Below are 17620 nucleotides of genomic sequence, written 5' to 3'. Positions count from 1 at the left end.
TACCACACTCCCCACTGTTTTTAGTATTGGCCAAGTAACAGTATAGTTTAGCTTTCTAACTGTAATATGTGAAGGGGTTATGTGTGTTTCCAGAGAAACAGTTCATTTCTGAGCCAGAGCAGATAAAAATTTACAGACTGGAGCCTATAAACCATGATTTGTACCTTTCAGGTCACAAATGCTAATCATTGGGGTTATATCCTCAAGAGTAAGTGAATGTACTGTACCATTTTAACTTATTTGTTGTACACAATTGAACCTTTGGTATCACAAGGTATACATCAGGTATACCTTGAGAAACAAAACCGAACTTGCACAGATTCTTTTTTCTAGACAGTGTTTTAAATAGTGTGATTCCCAATTTAGACCGCAGTTTTGTATTATACACTTAGATTTCATTCTATAAACCTTAACATTTAACAATTTTGTCTAGTTGTTGTGATAGTGTGTACTGAATTATCACCTTGAAGAGTTTGGAGAAGGTCTCACAAATAAAGATGAGGGAAATAAGGAAGGCAAAGATCTCCTGAGTGAAGGGTGAGATGTAGCGCACAAGGAAGCTGCCCTCTGCTGCTACGATCACCAGCACGATGAAAATGAGCCAGAAGCCGATCCACACTCGACCTGTGAGGTACTCGAAGCCCTGCGCCTGGCAGAACTGATCCACAAGAACAGAAAAATTAATGCTTTATAGACAGCCTTATTCAGTGCAAGCTAAAATTTTAATGCAGGAAAAAGAATTTGGCATATTTAGTTGGTTGACTGCCCTATCATTGATTACTTAAATAAAATCATGTGCACAAAGTGCCTTAGTCATCGATAACAAATGTTGGGCCCTGAATTTAATTCCTGGATAATCTCCAGTGAATGAGTCAACATCATACCAACCTTAAGTCTAAAAGATTACTGTCACACCCACACATTCTGTATGAAATAATATAATGAGCTATGAAACTTTCACCACTCAGTAAGTCTTTCATACTGATCACTGAAAAAACTGTTGGTAAGCTCTGTGGCTATGTGGTCTAGAGGGAGTTTACCTTGTAGAAGGCCTCCTCAAACACCAGAAGAGGCCCGGAGAAGCCAATAATGAGCAGTGGCTGTCCTGCCAGCAGGGAAAACAGCACCCCGACTGCTGATGTCGAGATAATGAGCTCAGACACTCCCATCATACCTTGAGTCTTCTCCCCTAAATAAACCAGAACATTGGTGTCTGAGCATGTTTTATGGTAACAGATCCAAATCAAACTAACTTGTGATTGCATACATAAACCTCAGTCTCATTGTAAGAACATGCAAAACTCCACACAGACTACTACCTAACAAACATTTCAATTACCTAGCAGTCCTCCAAAAGTGATGGTTGGTGAGAGGGCAGCAAAGTAGATGAAAATGACAGCGGCAATGCACTGCGTATCCACCGCATCCTTCAGATCGCTTATGTAGTGTGGGTAGCGGCGGCGAATATCATGGATCAGTCCTCCGAATGGGATGCCAGAGCGTTTCAGAGGGTCCACCTCCAGTTCCTCATCCTCCTGATCATCTTGATTGAGATCTGACACAGAGCAAAGGATACATTTAGACCTTACTCATTTCAACTGTCATGTGATTTGGTGAAAATTATTTGGCATTGACCAAAAAAAAAAAAAAAAAAAAGATTCCCATGTGATCATTTTTACAGCTGTGTTAGCTGTAATTGTTTAAAAAAAACTGGGCTTAGCTTAGCCCCTGAAAAATGTACGTCTGAAAAATGTCTACACAATTTATGATGCCATCCACATTTTAAGTGAATTTTCAAAAATGTCAGCAGAAGAAAATCAACTATTCAGAGAAAATTCTAAGAAGAAGACTGAACAAGATTACATAATTCAACAAACTTCATATGTAGGCTGTCATGGGTTATATCCAGAGCCACATACTAGCATCCCAAATAGCATGTCAGAATACTACTCCATATTTACCATAGGTGTTTCACTCTTTTGACATACTGTTTAATATAAAATATGTAATATTTTACAGTATGTTAAAAGTCTATTTGGAACACCACTTTTCAAAACTCCTCTTTATTGGCAACCTTTTCCACCAGAGGTAAGTATTAATCTTGTGAGATTTATATTCACAGAAACTCCACACAGTCCAGGGACCATGAGTCTGTGAGGCGGCAACACTACACCACCATGCACCACCATGTCACGTCTACTTATGTTCAAAATTTATAAAATTGTGGATAGAAACCACTAGAGAGACTCACATTTGGTCTCTTGATTAGGTCCTGCCACTCCACTCATGCCCTTCTTATTCTCTCTCTCCTTGCGCTTGCGTAGCATCTGCTTCTGGAAGGAGGCCACAGTCTTCAGCAGGTCCTTGCCCTCAACGTCTGAGGGAGGAATCACAATGCTGCAGTCCAGGAACTCATTAATGCCATTCAGCAGATCCTGACGGTCATCTGCAAAGTAGGCCACTTCATGGAAGTTCTGAGAAAAATCAAGAGCAGCACTAAATATTACTTTAACTGTAGGATTTTGGTCCTTAACCATCATCTACCGTTCGTTCTCTAATGCTTAGAAGAGACTCGGGCTGACTATTGTGTAATCCAGATCCATCATTTTATCCCAAACATATATTCAGGTAAGGGCTGTATTCAGAGATAGCAACCTAAGCTGGACACTTAAGTTCAAAAGTTGCATCAAGGAAAGTTATTTGAAATTTATTCGAGGAAAGTTACTCGCATTCAGAGTTGGGTTGCACAGTGCGACAAGTTGCGGTTACATAGAACTGTCAGACAGTGCCACTGGATTTGCGCTTGAGCTGACACCACACAAGAAATCCAATGTCAGAATCGCACAAAACTGAGATGAGCTTCTGTTAGTGCAGGGAAAACAAACTATACGAGGCTATGATACCCCAGGACCAGAACTGACAACCTATTCTCTAAAATATACAGGGCAGGGCACAAACTTTAGCACAAGGAATTGGAACCACCAACCTATTGCATGCCCAACCTACTCTGCTTGAAATGCCGCTTGCAAAGTTTTCTAAATGTTTTTTGGGCAGTAGCTCCTTTTCTTCTGGGGGTTGCCAATTGTTAAGAACCTATAATGTCCATTAAAACAACTTTTGATTTTAACAACTTGAGTTGATCTGTTTTGAAAATGTTCTCACTCTATAGTCACTCTACATTAAAGCCTACTTACTTTAGACCCCAGAATTTAATAATAAGGTTAGTGTGTGAGGACTAACCTTATCAGACATAAGTGTGGAGAAGGAACGTCCAATCTCGTGGTAGTCCATGTTACTCTGAGATGGACCCAGTAGCACAAAAATAAAGCGCACAGGAATTGGAACCTCCAGAACCGATTCCAACAGGACTGCTTCGTTCAGGCGCACAAATGCCATAGCAGGCTGCTCCAGAAACTCCACACAGCCTAGACAAACACACACAGACACACACATTTGTCTTACTATCCTTCCATTGACATAATTATTAATGCAGCTGATTAATGCTATGCCTACACCTAAACCTAACCCTAACCTTAGGAGCCCTAACCTTTTGACCCTTTAATTTTTTTTAATAACACCTTTAGTTTATGTTTTTAGAAAAGCAGTTTTTTATCTGGGGACTAGCCAAATGTCCCCATAAAGTCAAAACTATTAGATATTCCTATCATTGTTGGGACATTTGGTCCCCAAAAAAGATATAAAAACATGCCCCCACCCTCTCTCTCTTTCTCTCGCTCGCTCGCTCTCTCTCTCTCTCTCTCTCTCTCTCTTTCCTCTCTCTCGCTGTCACTCTCTGGAAGAATCTGAGCAAAAATGTTTTAGTATTTTCTTTCAAAATCAGACGTGACAATATAGAATAGGATAATTCAGCAAGGTCACAATAAAGTGTTATTGGCAATCTGTGATGTGATCACTTAACATAATCTTTGGCTTTGAAAATGAAACAAAAGAGGGAAAAAAAACCCTGAAGCAATCCTTTGCTTACCCACTAAAACCACTGTGGCCTCAGCATCCTTGGGGATCTTTGCCAGCAGTTTCATAGATCTGGCTGCAGCATGTGCCTCTGCAGGAACGGGGTGCAGGTTTTTCTTTCATTAACAGGAGAAAATAGTTAGTAACATATTAATGTTAAACACTGGCTGTGGCTAAAGTGTTTTGGCAGGCAGTGCACACAAACGTCACTCTATGGCTTTATTAAACATTACGGTTCCACATGTAAGTGTGCATGTGTGTTAGTTACTGCTCTTTAGATTTTAATGAACCATTTTGCCTGTCTTTAATCAAGAGGCATAAATGTACAGGACTAGGATACAAACTTGCCAAATGGTCAGTCATTTTAAAATCATTTAACATCATGACTTTTTATATGTTTTTATGGGCTGAATGTGCCAACATCTTCAGCCATGGAGACATTAAAAGCTTCACAGCTATTGGGTCAGGAGGCTTTAACAAGAAGCACCTGTGTACCTCCGAGTCATGCACATGTGCTAATATAAATGCAGTCATTACAGGTCCTTCTAAAGGTGCAAACACACCATCATGTCACAGAGCACATGCACAAACCTCCACTTCATGAGTGTATAAATGGAGCAATCTTCAAGCTTCTTCTCCGAAATAAAGCTACCTTTATATTAGTTTCGGGGAAGAATCTTACAATGTGTCATCCAGGTAATAAGAGGTTTAGATCAGTGCTAAAAACAGAGATGTCTGAGCCTCCCTGCGAAGCACGCAACCAAGCAAGACTCATGAAAAAAGGCTGTATTGTTGCTAAAAAAAAACATGAGATGCAATCTTCATTCATTTTGATGTTCCGTTGCTGAGATTTGGAAAAGACAGCTTTTAATTATAGCGCCTCATCATCATGGATTTACACAAACATCTAAAAAGCTTTTTTATAAGGGATTTTTTTAATAGTTTGTTTTGCAGTGCTGTTATAAGTGCTATTTGTTATATCCTGTGTCTGAATGTTGCTTGTGGTAACTATTGTGCTGCCTTCTTAGCCAGAGCTCGCTTGTAAAAGAGATTTTTTCCCCAATCTGACTACCCTGGTTAAATAAAAAAAAAAACAAATAAATAAACACCTCTTTGTCCTGCTCGGGCGATTTGGTGTCATGATCCTGGGCCACTAGTGGCAGGCTCGTGTCATGAACATGGTTGTGGTTATGGCGCAAGCTGCCCAGGCTGGTGATTGAATGGTTTCGGTGGAAACGGCCCTCCTTCTCATCATTCGGGTGACTGAAAAACGGAAGGTCATGTCAAATAGAAACTCATGATTTTCATATCTTTCATATCTCTGTCAACCATAATGTATTATTCTTTGTTTAATTCGGGAACATGTGTTCTGCCCTGCAAGACAAAAGAACACAATATGCCCGTGTTCATGTTGATCTTGGTTTGTGTGTTTATGATGGTTCCAGCTTCGGGTTCAATATTTGCAAACCAAACACAGAAACCCCACATTACATGATATCAAAATCCAAATTGCAAACCAAACCACATTTTCCATTCAAGCAGAGGAAGTCATGCCAAAGAAATCAGTAAGAATTGCAAAAGCTACAAACAGGCCACATGTGGGCCTGATAACATCAGGGGCTATTTAAACAGAAAATATGAGTCTTCAGTCCACAGTGACATACAAACGTGCACAAAGGCACGTGAAGCATTATTATTTTTGAAAAAGAATAATTCTTTTTGGAGTGCCACATTGATTACGTAATGTAGATTATGTAACAGATACAGAGCAGCACAGTGGCACAACGGGTGGGTTTCCTCTGGGCTCTCTTGTTTCCTCCCACCTCTCAAATACATGCCACTAAGTCCAAGGTGACTCTAAATTCCCCCTAGGTGTGAATGTGTGTCTGTGTGTTGTGCCCTGCAATGGACTGGCGTATTCTTGCATCACACAGTGTTCCTGGAATAGACTCTGGATCCACCATGACCCTGTCCAGGATAAAGGGGTTACTGAAGATGAATGAATGAATGAATGAATGAATAAATGAATGAATGAGAGATACTTGTTGTTTAGTCATGTTTTAGTCATTTATTTCAGTGTGTGCAGCTGCTCAAAGGACATTTTGTTAACATTAGCAATAACAATGCAACTCCTACTTAAAATGATGCAAGCACCAATAAAAGTTGCTTCCAGTTCAAAGTTACAAAAATTACTCCATCTGTTTTCAACAATAGCCTTCAAAAATCCCTCTTCATGTTAGTGTTTTATTTACTGGCAGTCATAAAAGTAACTTGAGTTGCTTGGGTTGTTGTCATGGTGATAATAATCTGCCATTAATTCCCTGACATCACCAGTTCTTGGTTCCAAAACAGCAGCATTTTTGTGCTGAAACCAAATCTGGTTTGAGAATCTTCATCTCTTTTGCAGTTAAATGGTGAGAGTGTACAAGAATAGGCATCTGGCACCTTGTCTGTGGAAAAGGGCTAGCAGAGTTGTGTGTTTTACCACCTCATACACATATGCTGTCAACACTATGCCAGCTATTGACATCAGTGCTCTTGTTAGGTCCAAGCTTAGCCAGTCATCTAAATGCCACAGGCAGTGTGTCCTAAAATATTATTAAGCTGCATTTTACTACACTTTTACCAATGGTTAGTCAGGAACAGGAGGAAGAGGGCTACCATTATTAATAATTCATTATGTCTTATCAAGAATTATATTAAGCCTTATCATCAAGGTTTATCATTATTCATTAAGCCTTATCAAGAAAGTCTTTTTTTTGTGTGTGAGCACAAGTGTGCCTGTCCAGGACCTATGTGTGTGTGTACTTGTGTTTTATTACTGGGCAATAGATCTACTCCAGTAAATGGCTACAGGTGCTCCATCTGGCCCTGGACCACCTAGGGAGTTAAGAATATATTTGGATCAGACTCGTAAATGAGTGTAATGTCTGGGAAAAATAAAGCACCCACAGGAAAATGAAACCAGAGCCATGTCTGTGAAATTTTCTGCATTAAAATAAGACTGAAATGGAGATGGATTGTGAGATCATAACATAGATATCTGGAACAAAATAGATAATAAGACCCCATATAGACATCTAAAACAGATTGTGAGAACATAACAGACATCTAAAACATAGAACATCTAAAACTAGAACATAAATATCTAGGACATAATATATGTCTATAATGTAGATTATTAGAATGCAACAGACATCTAGAACATAGATATTTAGAACATCATACACTATATGGCCAAAAGTATGTGGACACCTTACCATTGCACCCACTTTTAGAATATCTCATTCCAGATTTAGTGCCCCTTTTGTAATAACCTCGACTCTTCTGCGAAGGCCTTCCGCTAGATTTTGGAATGGTTCTGTGGGGATTTGCCCGATCAGCCACAAGAACATTTGTGAGGTCAAGGACTGATGTCGGGTGAGAAGGCCTGGGGTACAGTGTGAGTTCTAATTCATCTCAGACTTGTTCAGTGGGGTTGAGGTCAGGGCTCTTGAGGTCAATCAACTTGAGTTCTTCCACTCCAACCTTGGTGAACCATGTCATGTCACTGTCAAGTTGTCCATGAAGGCTCAGATTGGTGGTAGGGGTCCCAGTCTTGGACTTGTGTCCTCTTCACTGTAGGTTACCCGATTTCACTAGTGGCCATGACTATTACCATGGCCAGACTTAACAGGGTCACTGAGTGAGGCCAGATCAAAACACAACACCAAAAGATTGCCCTTGTTCACTCTTGCCTCTTTCAAGAGTTGTGTGATTACAGCTTTGTGTTCAAGGCAGCCTGGGATCCCTGGAATGCCACCCTTCTGTACTGAGGTGCCAATGTATCCAGTCCAGGGAAAGAACTCAGTCAGAAGTTTTACCATGATGCTGAGGAAAATCTTTCCTTCTACACTCAATAGCAAGATAATTCATGGAATTGTCTACCTTGGGTATCTGCCTTCAGCATATCTCCACTGTTATACTTTTCTGGAAAAACATTCTCATGATTTTCCAGTGGTGTCACAGTAGGTTGGGGCAGTGATTGTAAACCTTGTAGGTGGTTCCATTTTGTCCTGGTGTTGAATTGGACCTGGCCTTCTTAGAGTTCTTAGACATCTTAGACTTCTTTCAAGACTGGCTCCCTGGCATCAAAAGGTTGTAAGCTGCATTTTAACATCTTTAACATGCTCTCTGCCATCACTGTAGGTTCTGGTGGTCTGATCATTTTCTTGCACTGCCCTAAATCTTGATCGCTGGAGTTGCTCAACTTAGAAAAATAAAAGATGTCTAGAATACATATCTAGAACTCAATAGATATCTGCAATATAAAATTCCAAAAGATAACTATAACAGATATCTCGACCATATAGTAGATCTCTAGACCATAGATAGTTAAAACACAGACTGCTAGAACATTGAAGACTAGAACATAGTCCATGGAGTCTTACATTTTATTGACAGCTGTAGGAATGTGAGTTGAACCTCAGCAAATATTACAAAAAATGTTCTGATTTAAAAAGCATTTAAAGGTTTACAGCTTTTCTGAGACTTCAGAAGAGAGTCTGCTAGTGTGCATAATCATAAACCCCAGGGTTCCACTGACAAAGTACACGGTCACAATATTAATGAAAAATCGCAAAAGCAATGTGTCATCATATGGCTCTTTCAGACATTTGAACCAAACAATCTTTCATTAAGCTCATATGTGTGCTATTTTCTAGGAAAAAGAGGTCATTCTCTAAAAGGTTCACTGCTTCATCTGCAAAACATTAATTCTCTGTGGGTGAGACCATGCAATATTCATCATATTATTCCTCAAGCAGGGTGCTGGCTGCTCAGACCTCACTGAATGGTCCTGATGCATGAGTTGAACCCAACACACAGTAAACTTGACACGAAACACAGCACGCACGCAAGCTACAGATCACACATTCTAACCTCACGGCTTTTGTGCTGCTTTTATAAAGATAAATTCCACATAGGAAAGGATACTGACTTTACAACAGATATTTTGAATGTAACTGAATTACCTATAGAAAAAAGTAAAATTATATTAATTGTATTAATTTATTAATAAGGGAGAAGTGTTGTTTTGTTAAGCTTGAAAAAGGTTGCATAATCACACTCAAACTATCATGAAGTCAATACAGGCAGCGAGTTGGGCAAATGGCACACAGCGTGAGGACTACAGCAGTGCTGATCGATAAGATCCCTGTTTGCAATATTGATGTGTGATTCTCTGACCTGTGTTTCAGCAGTAATGCACGTAGCACATTGGCGCGGTCCTCTGCTCTGATTTGGTCTGAGATGATCATGGTTTCCACCAGCAAGTGCGCAATTCCAGGAAGTGTGGTCTGGTCCAAGTCTAACATTATGGCACCTGAAAAAATGGAAGATCAACCATGTTACTGTCATAATGATATCCAAGATATAGACACTGGAAATGTCGCAATATGCTTGTGCAATCACACCCTTCCTACCTTGGTAGGAACACAATGTCCAATCAAAGAAGAACTTACAAAAACGGCAGACAACAGAATTGTAAGTTTAGTGTTTTATGGTTTTAAAGAAAGCATTACAACTTTTCTGTTACTATGTTTGGTATTTAGAAGAAGAACAACATGAACCCAGTAGACCATTATGAACTTCAAAGACTTTTGAAATTGTGAATACAGGTGTCAATCTGCCTTAAGCATATGTGTAATAGATTGCCCTACATCATTCTTATTATGCTGTTGAGACCTGGTGATATACTGCATTGTTCAACTGTAACAGTTTCATTGTTGAGCCTTTGATAGATATTAGATCTTAGACCTCCTATCTACTACACTATATGGCCAAAGGTATGTGGACACTTAAACATCACAATCATTTTTGATCATTGAACATCCCATTCCCATTCCTATAACAGCATCCACTCTGGGAAGGCTTATGCTATATTTTGGAATGTGGCTGTGGCTCGTTCAGCCATAAGAGAATTGGTGAAGCAGGTATTGATGTTGGGTGAGGCCCGGTGTGCAGCCGGCATTTAAATTCATCCCAAAGGTTTTCAGTGGGGTTGAGGTCAGTGCTCTGTTCCAACCACTCAAGTTCTTCCACACCAACCTTGGCAAACCATGACTTTATGGACATCATTTTGTGTACAGGGGCACTGTAATGCTAGAACATATTTGGGCCCCTTAGTTCCAGTAGATGGAAATCTTAAAGCTACAGCACACAAACATTCTAGACAATTCTGTGCCTCCATTTTTGTGGCAACAGTTTGGGAAAGGCCCACACATGGGCATGATGGTCAGATGTCATATAGTGAAATACAATTACACAACCATGTCTGCAATGCACAGTGATACCTTTCAATCAGTTTGTGCAAGATAGTGTATAACATGAACACATCACACTATACTCAGAATGTGTAAAAAGGCTTATATCATGGACCTGGTGATGTACACATACCATGTGTGATGGTCCTGCGGAGCTCAAGCAGGCTCCGGAAGGACAGCGAGGCCACGTGAGGTTTGCCCCAGCGGTCCGTATCTTCCTCAACATCCTCCTCAAACTTGATCCAGCGAGCCGTCTCCTTCCAGCGCATCTCCTGATTCTTGTCCATAATCAGCTCATTTAGCTCTACAAAGACCTAAAGATGCCAGAGTCACATCATAAATGACTTTCACAGATCATAACCACCAACCAATTCTGCCTATTCTGACTATTTCTGTCCAGATTTCTTTTTAGAAGTCAGTATGTACTGTATGCATTTCAACATGTGCTGTAAAATTTCTCCCTGCTCATGCACACAATCTAATCAGCACTCTTCAGTGACTGTTTGACCCCCACATCTTACAGAGAGGAGCCAGCTTCCTCTGGTTGAGCAGCTTGCCACAGTTTGATGGGAAGTGTTGACAAATGAACAGTGTGGCGGGCTGTGGGGTTAAATGAGGTTTAGCTTGTGACTAAGGGCAGATTTTGTGTAATTAATCCATTTGTCAGATCTGAGTGAGTCAGAGACACTGCTGATGGGGAGTACAAGTTGTGCTAGTGGGACAAGATCAATAGGGCCAGGCAAAGGCCAGGGAGCTGTTTTCTGCGAGTTATAGTCTCTATTAACACAACAACGTACAAATATTGATTTTGCTTTGCTTTGAAGAAACCGGTGAGGATAAAGAGTTAAAATCTCCATAGGGAGATGGATCAGTGAGACAGTTATCAGTGTATTACAGATATATTTATTATTGAGCCCTGGAACTTTCCTTTTATCAGGGATCACACATTTCAGTGTAAAAGGAGCAGGGGAATAGTTTTCTTAATTAGTTAATTTCATCTTATGCTAAAGATGTTAGGGATTTAAGAAATATAAAAAGACAATTATGGTTGAGGCAGATATGGTTGAGTTCAGACCCATAAGCGTCAGTTATGGCAATGGCAAGTGTTTTATTGACCAAAAATGATCCAACTGTAAGCAGCCACATAAGGTTTACAAGCTTTGAAATCTAGGCCAAAAATGTCCCAAATTATGCAACAAACCATATCCAATTTCAATTTTCATCCAGCACTTCAATTTTGGCTCAAAAGTCAAGTCCTGGTCCATATCATGTTTGAGATATGGTCTCATTATGGTGGAGTTGTGGCTGTGTTTTTGCAGCCATATTTGAATGAGATGAGTTCAGATGAAATGGGCCACCAGTTTTGATTACACACTGAGGTACTAGTTACCCAATACCCAAGTACATCGAGATGTGAAGTCCTATTATATTTTATATCATTAATATAATCGTTGTCTTAATGTTAAGGGGTTGAATTATGTATTATGAAATTTAAAAAAAAAACACAAAGGGGTTTGCTGTTGTTGATTATTTGCCAATGACAGTATACCTAAAGTGTTTTTTTCCCTCTTATACTGAAGTAATTTGCCCACAATGGCCATTTTAATTTACTGATGAATGAGACCACCTACTTTTTGACATTTATACATTAAACATTTAACGTTACATTTAATGTTGTGGAATGTCCTTAAGTCAATTTAGTTCTCTTTTATGTTATATCAGCTATAAACAGTCATTCCCTCATCCGGCTCACTTACTCTTTCTCTTGAATAAAGAAAAGCCACACAGCTTGTCATGTTACCAAGAAACCGGAATGTGCAACCTCCTCTGTCCTGCATACTCTCCCATGGCAGAAAACTTGCTTACCATTACAAATTGCTGACACTGGAGACTCCTTATATAAATGTTAAATAAACTCCTCAAAAAAAAATCTCCTCAAAAAGCCTCACCATATGAACAGATAGATGTTTTCTTTGTTAAATAACAACATATGTTTCAATTTCTTTTTATTAGGCATACAAGTCCACCCTACAAGTCCCTGTGAATTACCTGTTACAACAGAAACCACAACATTATTTGTCTTGCAACCAGAATTACTGTCAAAACACCTTCCAGCCAATCAGAATCAAGAATTCAACAACACTATGGTACAGTTCTTGTATTGTAGAAAATGCTAATCATTACCTTAAAATTTGTGCTATATACTCTCTTGTAAAAAAAAAAAAAAAACATATAAAATCTATTTAAAATTCGAGGCTGAAACAATGCTTATTTTGACTTCCCCCATACAATCTTATTCCATTCCTGGCTATGGACATATAATTTACATGCTTGCTGTCATCTCTGTCCTCCTAGCTCTTAATGCTGTTTATCATTCAGCTCTCATGTTTATAACCAGTGGTAAATATATCATCACACTGTTTTATACAGAAAGTGAGATGACCATCTCAGTGGAAAAAAACAGCACCCCGATGGGTGTTTATTTATAAAGAAGTCCTTCATAAACTGCCTTCATATCATGTATCATCACATATAATCTATTATACTATACAATGCAGCTGTTTGGACCTCAGTTTCATTCTGACTGGGGAAAGTTTGTCCTCAGAGACATTGCTCCATATTACTGGCATAAACATCAGAGAACCTTAAAACAGGACGCTATTATTACAAGGAAGCATTATAAATATTTACTGATAAAATTAGTCTGTTTCTACTATCAGATTTTATGTCTTTCATGAAACTCTATATTTGAATATAAAATTGTGTGCTTATGAGATAAATTTGTGAAATTATTTTTGCCTTTCTTTTCTCTTTTAAAGCCTTCCTGTTATTATGTGATTATGTCCATAGAAACGTTGCTCAGTACAGTGGTGCTAGACTGTGTCCTTGTGCTTGGTACACAATCTTACCTCATGGGTCTTTTTGTCCATCTTCTTCCTCTTCTTCAGGCTAGACAGAGAAGGAGAGCCATTGTTTGCCCGAGAAACCTGACAACGAGATGACTTCTTGACCAGGTGTCGTCTTACTCCAGGATTGTCTTCAAACCGGTGACCTGCAAACAAGCATAAAGTTTAAAGCAAATGAAATGAGGAAAAAAATAAGCATGTTAGTGGTAACACCATAAATGTTCTCATTATAAACATGTTTTGACTGAAAGATTATTTAATTAAAGCTTTCACTTGAGCAAAAGAACACAGATTAGTGAACAGAGAAACATAGTCACTGTTGGCCAAAGGAATCTACAAGGCAGAACGAATTATTTTGTGCGGTTAAAGCCACAGGCTTCTCCAAAAACTGGCTCTGATTTAATATTATATCACTTCAACCCACAAACCAAGGTTCTTATTAAATTTGGGATAATTGAAGGCCCAAAGTCATGCATTCTCCCAGTAGCAGAGAGCTGAGGGGCCTGAGGCATCAGGCCATGCCAGGCCACAATAGACCCTTGCTGTTTTAGGTTGTCACAGTAGCTGCAGGACGTGCCATAAACAAAAGTAAAATTCTGTTCCTCTTTCTTCAACTACATTCTGTTCCCTGTATTTCTGACCCTGAGATCTATAACTCCAGTCCAACCCTCAAACAATCTCCCCCAAACCCCAGAGTCCACTCATTCCTAACTTCGCTCCTTTTTACACAGGGAGACTCCTGACAAACATAGCAGCCATGCCTTTTGGCTGGACTCTGCGTGAGCTGGTGTGGTAGCAGAGCAGCAGTCCTGAAAAAAAGATTTCAGGCCAAGTTGAGTGAAAATGTTAGAGGGTGAAACCAACTCGAGCCATAACTGCATATTAAACCCACTCTAGAATTGTTTGAAGGCCCTCTATAATAGGCTATAGCTCATATAAACTAATTCACTCTCTTTTTTCAAATCCTGCTTATCAGGTTATGTGTTTTATTATTAAAGTATATAGTGTATGCTGTGTAGAAACGTGTATATATAGACAGAGAGTATGTTCAGACCAAAAGGTTAAGTCAGATATTTTGGCATATCTGAATTAAGCAGGAAGAAACTGGCAAGAAGAAGAACAACATGGATGCAAAACTGGATGAATGTGAATGATGACAGATGAGTACTTGGATCTTCAATGGACATTGACCTTATGTTACATTGCCCAAATCTTGCCCAAATGTTGATAGCTAGCTAACTAGCTAACATTTGATTGCCTCATACTACTCACTATGTGGGTCAGCGTCATTGGTATTAGCAACCAAGGTGTACATGCAAGCAAATGTGACTATGATCAAACAACTTTGCATTCAATTTTGCATTCATTCCTTCATTTATTCCTTTTAAGTAAACGCTTTATCTTGATCAGGGTTGAAGTGAATCTGGAGTCTATTGCAGAAACAGTGGGTAAGAGGTGGGAATACAGCCTGAATGGGACACCAGTCCATTGCAAGGCATCACACATGTTATTGGGAGGTGAGAGGAAACCAGAGAACCCAGAGGAAACCCACAGTCACACACACCAAGAACGTGAATCTCCATACAAGATCAAACTGTGTACCCTGGAGGTGTGAGGTGGCCATGCTATACTCTGAGCAACCGTGCTATCCAAATTGGTTTTTATTACTTCTAATTTGCAATGTGGACATCTAGTCGAAAAACTGGATTAAAAAAAAAATAAAACACATTTGCTCTGCTGTGTGAACAAAGCTTGAGTATACACTGTTATCTAACACTATATATATTTTATATGCTACACTAATAAAGCAAGTTATTGAGTTTACTCAAATGATTTAAACATTTTGGGATCAAAACTATAAAACAAAATGGTTTATGGATACAGACTATAGCAGTAGAACTGTCCGCTTGAGTTCCATATAAACAGATAAATTAAGAGGAGTCTTGTCAAAGGAATCGTGGTAGTAATTTTATCATGTTATGAAACACTACAGTTGCATTCTGTGGAGCAGACAACCGTGTGGAATCTGAACTTGGACTTGAGACCAAGGCTGTTTCTGGATCGTTACTCAGAGATGGATAGGGCAGACAGGCAGGGAAGTTCTCCAGACAGACTGACTGTCACACAAACAGGGGTGTCCTGTCAGATAGAGCAGAGGAGCTCAACCATTGGATAAGTGCTGAGACGTAGAAGCCCAGGAGCTGCTGACATCAATGACAAAACCAAGGACGCCTTTGCTGTTCAAACAGAGACTTCTTGTTTCCTGGCAAGTGTTCAAAGACTACTTGGTTGCCAAAAGTTTCTGGAAGATTGATTACTTTGAAAGCATTACTGGGCTCCCAACATTTACTTTATCTTGATGTATACAAATTTTGTATGCAGAATTGTTATTATCATGATCCAACAATTCAACTGCATTTATGTCAAAATCTTCTGAAATGTTCATGGCGAAAGCACTAGCATCAGTCAATGGAATGTGCTCATGTCTCACTGAGTTGGATGCTGAACAGGACTGGCCTACGGCTGTGTGTCTGTGAGTGTGCATGGGTCTGTGTGTGTTTGTGTGTGAATGGGATGAGCTGCCTGTTCAATAGCTTTCCCCACTATTTCGACAGCACATCACCACGGGCCCTACTTCAGTTAACATCAGTGAGCTGTTTGCGAGGCCTAGGCTTTACGTTAATTAGCTTGTGTTTCCCCTAGGAGAATCAATAAAACATTTGATTTCAAAATTCCCATTGATCAATTTCCAATGTGGGGTTTCCACAGAGTAGAGGATGCCTTCACATTGCACAATCAGCTAAACAGAAAAAGCTACTGGAACACATTACATGGAAAATACCAGTCATTTTGGCATATTGTTGACTTTTTAACAGGTCTTTATGCTTCAGAAATGTTCCATCTATCACACTTAATGGTTCTTTTGTTTGTACCTCTAGAGCACAGGTTTCCAACCTTTGTCCTGTAGTACCACCTATCTTACACATATTAGTGTTTTTCCTGTTTCAAAAACACCTTATTCTACTAATCAGCTAATTTCCATTCACTTAGTGAGCAGAGGTAGAGCTGGGAAAACACTAAAATGTGAAGACAGGGGTACTCCAGGACCAGAGTTGGGAACCTGTGATCTGGAGGAACTCATAAATGGTACCTATCCAAAGAATGCCTGAGGAATATAGCACTTTTTTCTAAAAGCATACGGTTTTCATATAACCTGAGAGTAATCAAGCACTGGATAGGCTCTCCCAGTAACGTTAGTGTCCTGCAAAGCCACTGGGGATAAATATGTGGTCTAAGGCCCCCCAGCTGCCTCACAAACCATGTTGTTGACGGTACTCACGGACAGGTTCAACAGGAGAGTTCAGGTGACTGTGGATGGACTCCAGAAGGTCATAGTCATCAAAATCCAGAACAAACTCTTCAAAGTCTTCAAACCCATCCACATGGAAGATTCCAGGATACTCGTCTTCTCCATTTTGTCCTTTCTCATCATTCATCTCCTTTGGATTCTCTTGTGGTTCAGCTCTAGCACCTACTTGGTCCTGCACCATATCTGTTATCTCCATGCCCAATGTTTCCACCCCACCCTGGACTGGTGGGATCCTTTCATCCAGAATGTGCTTCACTTGTTGACTACTGCTCAGAGTTGTTGATATTTATACAACCTAGTGCTCTGGACGTCCGTTAAGAGCTGTAACTTTGACCATCCGGAGCGAGATGGACGCAGCAAGCCTGGCTCCACCAGCAGTGATGGAACACTAAGCCTCGTAGATCCTCTATATCCACTGGGTGGAGTTCGAGTGGGAGTATATTCCAGTGGGAGTGCTACAATGCTACATATATCCTGTCGTCAGCAGAGAGATGCCTCATTCAAAGAAAAAGTAAACAATAAAATACAGCATAAAAAAGTCTGTAGAAAGCAAAATAAAGAAGAAATTGCTCTTCCCAATGTGTTTAGTTGGCATTCCACCTTTGTTTGATAAGCCTGATCCTGTATAATACAACTAATTTGCTCAAATAAGGCTTTTCTCGATTGATGAAAGCTTCTAAGAAGAGGATCTGGCTTCCTGGGTAGGCAGCATTTCTTCCATGTAAGTGAGTAGCCAGGACACTGGAGATGCCCAATGATTTGCCAAAAACAACTCATCTACTTTTTTTAGTCCAACACAACCTATTGGCTCCCTGTCTGATTTCCATGACAGCACTGATTGATTGTGCAGCAGTCCATGGATAAAATTGCTTGTCTCAATGCTAGAGTGTTGTCCTGTTTTCAGCCCCCCTGCTTTTCCAGACTCAATAGTGTGAGTCAGAGGCCTAGAGCAATGTCAGCTTGTGGGGGCTCCCAGGTGGCTGTCCAAAGCAGCAGCAGAAACAGCAGCAGGACAGAAAGAAGCTGATGATGCCGAGTAGCCTGATATACGATGAGCGCACGATAAGTGG

General features: G+C 39.9%; 1 protein-coding gene and 1 long non-coding RNA gene across 4 annotated transcripts in view; one reads left to right on the top strand and one right to left on the bottom strand.

The window, feature by feature from the left end:
• Positions 1-17620, bottom strand: part of slc4a3 (solute carrier family 4 member 3) — a 68625-nt gene that overhangs the window by 12546 nt on the left and 38459 nt on the right. For 2 of the 3 annotated variants that reach the window (XM_026947735.3, XM_053234302.1), the window contains 10 exons: positions 13184-13326; positions 10408-10588; positions 9199-9334; positions 5082-5235; positions 3986-4088; positions 3241-3425; positions 2252-2474; positions 1340-1555; positions 1041-1189; positions 464-658 (listed from right to left, as the gene is read on the bottom strand). In XM_026947735.3, the coding sequence (XP_026803536.3) occupies positions 464-658; positions 1041-1189; positions 1340-1555; positions 2252-2474; positions 3241-3425; positions 3986-4088; positions 5082-5235; positions 9199-9334; positions 10408-10588; positions 13184-13326 (1685 nt within the window). Of the gene's footprint in view, positions 1-463; positions 659-1040; positions 1190-1339; positions 1556-2251; positions 2475-3240; positions 3426-3985; positions 4089-5081; positions 5236-9198; positions 9335-10407; positions 10589-13183; positions 13327-16520; positions 17339-17620 lie in introns of those variants that run through there. The other variant, XM_053234303.1, reaches the window with a different exon arrangement.
• On the top strand, positions 9341-14698 carry LOC128318404 (uncharacterized). Its single transcript, XR_008301793.1, has 3 exons — positions 9341-9495; positions 12288-12421; positions 13223-14698. It is a non-coding gene; the product is annotated as an uncharacterized LOC128318404 (long non-coding RNA).

Source organism: Pangasianodon hypophthalmus, chromosome 5 (genome assembly GCF_027358585.1).
Source record: "Pangasianodon hypophthalmus isolate fPanHyp1 chromosome 5, fPanHyp1.pri, whole genome shotgun sequence".
NCBI classification, from domain to species: domain Eukaryota; kingdom Metazoa; phylum Chordata; class Actinopteri; order Siluriformes; family Pangasiidae; genus Pangasianodon; species Pangasianodon hypophthalmus.
The sequence above is the reverse complement of the archived record's forward strand: the minus strand, read 5'-3'. Positions and strand labels throughout refer to the sequence as shown.